Source organism: Poecilia reticulata, linkage group LG16 (genome assembly GCF_000633615.1).
Source record: "Poecilia reticulata strain Guanapo linkage group LG16, Guppy_female_1.0+MT, whole genome shotgun sequence".
Classification (NCBI taxonomy): Eukaryota; Metazoa; Chordata; class Actinopteri; order Cyprinodontiformes; family Poeciliidae; genus Poecilia; species Poecilia reticulata.
Window position 1 is genome coordinate 29,223,563 of NC_024346.1, and position 6,380 is coordinate 29,229,942.

The following is a 6,380-nucleotide window of genomic DNA, read 5'->3' on the forward strand; positions in this document are numbered from 1 at the left end:
CCACCTTCCCTCTGCCCCTCTGGTAAATTTGGTCTAGCACCGCCACTGCCCCCAACATCAGCAGACAGATCGGGGAAGATGGCGGCCGGTTCAGGCGCTGCAAGCGGGCAGGGAGCCCGCAGCTCCACTGGTTCTCTGGAAGCCTCACTGGACCGCCGCTTTCAAGGAGTTTCCAATACTATGGAGTCGATACAGAGCCTCTCGACGTGGTGCATTGAAAACAAGAAACACCACAGCCTCATTGTTCGCTACTGGATGAAGTGGCTCAAGAAATGTGAGTAGCTGCGCCGCTAGCTAGCATACCTCAAGCTAATTCAAAAGCTTGATTTTTGGCATTTCTACATGTAGTGTGCAAAACTCGCCAAGATATTTGGCTAATTTATGCAGTGCTTTATGTTGTATCGCAAAAGTTGTTACTTACTCAGTTTCTTTACTTTTGAACGAGCAATTAATTTCAGAAGTATTCGCAGGTGATCCTACTTAAAATTAGCTGCTAATGGTGGCAAAGCTAACGTGTCGCTGATAGTGTTTACAGATGGGCCTCTCTGGGAAACACGGGCTGGTTGTGCAAAATAAATTAAGTTGGGATGTGTTGATCTTGATTCACTCGTAGCTGGTTTCTTTAACTGGGTCACTTTTTAGACAGTTTTGGTTGCACCTTAATAGCTGTTCGTGTGGCGTGTTTTGATGATATGTTTATTTTATGAGCACAATTGAATGAACTTGTTTTTAGCACATTGACAAGATCGTAGCTCTTTAGTTTACAGGTATAGTGTGCAGAGTATATTTAACTGTTGCACAGCGCGTTAGTCGAGCAAGTGCGTCTGCCTTGTAATGCGATTGATTTGATGAATGCATGACTTAATAATGGCTGTGTAAGGTCTTGTAGCAGTCTGTAATACAGCAAATCTGAAGCAGCCTCTGACTGAAGACAGTCTCATGAAGATGTTTAAAGTTAATAATTTTCTTGATTTTTATGAGCAAGTCCTTCATTGCATAATCATCTTCAGTTCTTCAGAACCTTACCAGCCGTCTTTATCAGGTTGTTGAGCCAGATTATGTCCATCTCTGAAGCTTCTTCACAGCAGAGTTCTAGAAGATCTGCAGCCTTTTGCTGCAAACACTGAAGGATCTAAGCTTCTTCAAGAAGTACAGTTTGCTCTGTCTCTGCCTGTGCACAGCTGCACTGTTGCTTCACTTCACTAAGAGTTCCTCCAGATACTAAAAAGTATAAAGCGGTCCCTCAAGAGACACGTCTTGCATATTTTTTAAAATTATTGATCCTTCAAATGTTCTAAGCAAACTAGCCAAGAAAATTCAACAAACTGAGGTTTGGTGCCTCATTTAAAAAAAAAAAACACTCCAGCTGATCTGAAGTAATGATAATTTTTCAGCAAAATTTGGTGTTCGTGGTTTTAGAATAATGTAACTCATTTATGTTTAAGTGCATAAATATGCATTTAAATCTGAAATCAGAAGTTTACATGTGCAAAAAGAAAAAGACGCACTAGGGTTTTTCACATTATCAGAAAATGTTGACATTGCTATATGTGGTGGTGTGATGCTTGTCTATTTTCTTCTTATCTGTACTTCTTGCACTCTGACAGTGTTTTCTTCTGTTATTTGTGTTTGGTGTGAGCATCTGCTACCGTGAGACTCTGTAACTTGTTAAATATTACATCAGCATAACATTTACAAGTTCAAAACATTTGTTGGAACATTTTAGCTTACAAATATTTTGCTCCAAACTGTCCTTTGCGATACAAATATCGCACTGATTGCGATGATATATTGTGTAACCTATTTTTGTAACTCTTTCTTTTCTTTCTGTTTTCTCAATATGTAAAACTCTGACTTTGACTTTTATTTTGTGGCATTCAGCAGATAGAAATCATTTTGGTCGTTCTCACCTAAATAAGTAGAAGTTTGATCTGATTTAACTTTAGGAGTTGACTACTATGAAGCAAAATAAACATATTTGCAGAGCTGCAGCAATCTCTCTTTTTTTTGTACTTCTACAATCTAAATCCAAAATGGCTGCAAATACATGTGCATGTTGTTACTTTATTATTATTTTATTTTCTCTAGTTTTATATCTCTACTTTGTGTTCGGAGGCCGAGTGCTTGAAAACCAAAGTCAAATTTCTTGTTTATGCTCAGTAAAACAGAGACTGAGTCAAAGTGGGATTTAACAATAATATTTATTGATTACATGGTTTTGTTCTCTGAATTACCTGGAACAAAATGTAGGAATTTTTGTGATATTTAACACCAGACAATTTTGCTGCTGTAATCTCACTCTGACGCAGACCCAGTTCTGTCCAGAATGTGTTTTCCTGTCTTTTTTATTTTTTATTTTTTTAAGACGTGTGTGTATATAACACTGGGTTCCCACGTTTTATTATTTTGGTGCCAGTGTTCTTTTTAGATGTTGGGAGTCATTCTGTAAAACTGAAGAAATTGGTTTATTTCATGCTGGATGAAAATTTTTTTTGCTGGTAATAAATTGTAAACTCTTGAATATGAGTTTTAATCTTAGTGGTACTGATGTTAGTAAAAGCCAAATCAAGTGTATTGGGTTTTGCAGATCTTTTTCTTTATCTTTACTGAGCTTAAGTCTTTAGGTTGCTTCTAAAATAAATTTGGGACAGAAAAACCCAAGTTGTTGAAGCCTGTTGATTTTAATTCCCTCAGAAATAGTCTTGTATTTAGTCCAAAAGCTAGAGGTTGGTGGCAATGTCATTTGATTTATATTTATATTTTCTCTTAAGTATCCTTTATTGTCGTTTGTGTTGAACATGCAGTCTGTCTTCAGGTGGTAAAGCAACTTTTGGTCTTTATTTTTAACATTTATTTATGCTTTTGAGGCCAGTCTTCCAGGTCTTTTATGGACACAAACTCCTAAATTTAGAAATGCAGTCTGTCAAAGAACAGTAAATGTCAGGCTTATTACTGCAACTCGTGCTGCACAAAATGCTTTGTAAACTAAAATGCAACAAATATAAAATTCACAAAAATGATTTAATCAAAGCTAAAAAGAGAAGTTAAATAATACAGTGTGACTATAAAGATGGCTAAAACATTGACTAAGGCTTTTAAAACGGAAAATGTTTATTTCATCATATTCTTAAAACCATATCACAGTAGATAATATTTTGAGGCAAAAAGGTTTAGAAGAAATCCAGAACTGAATAACTATCTGATTAGTTAGAACTAGTGACTATAAAACTTTGTGATCTTGATTGAAGTTGCTGTGCTTTTGCTCCTTTGTTGGAAGTTTTCCATTTTATTTTGAATATGTTAAATATTTGTGCATTTTATTGTAAACTCGGCTTTAGATGGAAATGGTAAAGGCTAAGAATCTGAGTAGAAACATGAATTGTTTAAAATCTTCTGGGGAAGATAACCAGTTAAATATTAAAATATTAAGCAGAATATTTTTTAATAAACTGTTCATAAAATGTTATTTTTTAAATATGTGGTGTTAACTATTCTTAATTTAAGCTTGTAAAAACAAGGGATGGAAGCGTTGTATTTAAGATTTTGTCGTGGTATTTTGGAGTTGTGGAGGAGAAAAATGAATCCAAGCTCTGTTTAGGTGAGAGTAAAATCTCTGAGAGAGTCAAAACGTCGTTTTTATACCGAGGACAGAGAACCATAAACTTCAGAAACAGTCTGCAGAAAACATCTCCAGGACAGCTGGAGTTGGGTTTTAGCTCAGGTAAAAGTTCACAAGTATTCAGATAAAAGCATAACAATAGATGACCATCAAAATATTAATATTTTCTGTAAGACTGACTGGAGTTTCCCAGATAAAAATGTTTATTATGTTAATTAGGGCAGTAGTGATACAATAATCTTATGATACGATACGCAATATTCTGCTCACGATACGATGCATATTGCGATATTTAGCAAACGATACAATTCAATACACCTTTGCGATTTTCTGAAAGATTTTAGAGGGACAGAGTGATTTTGGTGACATTTTGTGGCTGTTATAGAGTTGGATTGAATTAAGTTAACTGAAAACTGATTAAAAGCACCAACTACACACTACCTGGCTCTGGTTGGACATGGACACAGACTTAAAAGTCGACAGCTGGACAAAATGAATCAAAGAAGTGGTGAGAAAACATGTTTCTTTTAATTGAAACAGTACAAACTGTAGCTTACATGCATTTGTAAAGTAAATAAAGTGCACCAAGTACCCTGTTCTGAATAGTTTGATACCTTTTTAACCTTGACACTTAACATCTGAAGGAATCACTCTAAGCCTGATGACCGAATCACTCTCCCGGCGAAGCAAGCAGTGAGTGTTGGATGGAAAGAAAATATCGATATATATATATAGCGCAAAAATCGATATTATACAGCCCTAATATAAATATGAAAAGGTTATTTATATTAACTGTATCTTTGTGAACTTGTAGGATCATTGTATTGAGTCTGACTCTTGATATTAGTTGATCCAAGTTTACAACAGGTTGAGTTTTTGAATCTTAAGTAAAGATGATACATTTTGATACTAAATATTGGCAGTTTGTGTGGCGGAAACCTAAATTTTCCTCATTTCTTAAATGTTTTGCTTGAAAATATTGGCATTGTAATGTTTTTTAGGCACATTTTCTAAAAGCTTGATTAAAGTGGGGGCCTTTGAAAGAGCATCCGAGCATATTTACAGTAATCTTCAATGAAGAAATCAGGAGTAGGAGTGTGGTGTGATACTGGGATAAAGGGAAATCAGACATGATTTTAGCAAAATTTGTAAAACAAACTTAATTTTTGTTCACATAAACAGATTAAAGCTTAAACAAATTTTATTTTTCAGAATCTGTGACAATATTCAAAGTTGACTGGAGTGTATATATTGACATGAAATATTCTCAAATTCTAAGATCCCAAAAAGCATAGAAACTAAAAGTTTAATTAATTTATTTTTATGTTTTTGAAGAATCTGTTCATGTGAAATTATCAGGTTTATTTTTAATCAGTCTTAAGTATTTTGAACCAGAGGGGATGAAACGTTAAAAATAAAACAATTTCGTTATGTCAATTTGTTTTAGGATCCTTGGTGGTTAATTGTTTTGTGGTTGCAGTGTTTTCTGTTCTTCAGATTGTGTCTTTACAGCAACTACTTTTTTCTGTGGAAGGTCAAAGTGCTGCATAATACCTGATTTGAGTACAGAGGAGACTTGACTTCTTCAGTGGTTTTGTAACAAAGTGTTTTCAGCCAGGTGTACGAGTCGACATTATCAGTACAATGAGGCAACACAGGAACTTTATTCTTAAACACGGGTCTCAATTATGGATCTAAAAAATTTGCCAATCTTTAAATATTTGTCTTAATATCTGATAATTAATCATGATGATACTTCAACCTGCTTCATTAGATGTAATCACAAGCTGGACTATTTTGTTTTTTTTTACGCTCTGACTGTGTTCTTTCAGCAAATCATATCCTGCAGTTAATCAATTACTAAATTAGTTGACAATTATTTCAATAATTGATTCGTCACAATTTACTGATTGTTTCAGCCCTAATGGCAAGAATTTTATAAACGTTGCCATTTAAAGTGGCTGATAAAAATTGTTTAAGTTTTAAACTGTTAAACTGTTTTAAAAATGGCTAAGAATCATGTTTGTTTTCACAAAAAATGTACAGATTAATAAGTATAATAAGTAATCAACAGTAATTGGTGCTGATTAATTCAGTCCATATTCCAGTGTTGACATTTATTTAAACTTAAAGCAGTTCTAACGCTTACAGGTTTCATAAATTGCATGATGTATATACATGCATTTATACATACAATATATGACCATACTTTTCAAAATTTACTTTTCAGTAAAATACTTTTCAGTAAATTTTGTTGGCTGCAGAATGATGTGGTTCAGGTTTGACCCGTTTTTTGTGTTGTAGAGCATAAAATTCAATCTTGGCGTCTTTAACACAACAGTAAAAGAGCTTTTCTGCTTCAGCGTCATTCGGCTGCATTGGATTCTTTGGGTCTTTTCTAGAGAGGTGCCGATCAGGTTTTTTTCTGCCAATACCGATCACCCATGAGGGCCGATCACCGATACCGATCACATAATAATTTTTAAAAAATTTTTTTATCATAAACACTACTGGTTACATTATGTGGAAAAAGGAACCATGAATTCACCTTAATTTAGACAAAAACCTATTTTTAATAACTTTTTCCAAGAAGAAAACTAAACGAAACGGGCATTGTGCAAATTGTACTGCTATCGGTAATACTATCTTTAACAGACTGATGACATATGAAGGCTCTGAAGAGGCTAAATAATGCAAAGAGCCAAAATAAAACCTCTCAACATTGCCAAAAAAATTCAAGTATAAAACTTAACATTCAAAG

The 6,380-nt window shown here is 34.3% G+C and overlaps 1 protein-coding gene across 2 annotated transcripts in view; it reads left to right on the top strand.

The window, feature by feature from the left end:
- Nucleotides 1-6,380, top strand: part of rprd2b (regulation of nuclear pre-mRNA domain containing 2b) — a 26,401-nt gene continuing 20,021 nt past the window's right edge. For both annotated transcript variants that reach the window (XR_535837.2, XM_008432737.2), the window contains exon 1: nt 1-274. Coding sequence is in view for 1 of the 2 variants with exons in the window: in XM_008432737.2 (XP_008430959.1) it covers nt 79-274 (196 nt within the window). In the remaining variant the exon portion in view is untranslated. The remainder of the gene's footprint in view (nt 275-6,380) is intronic.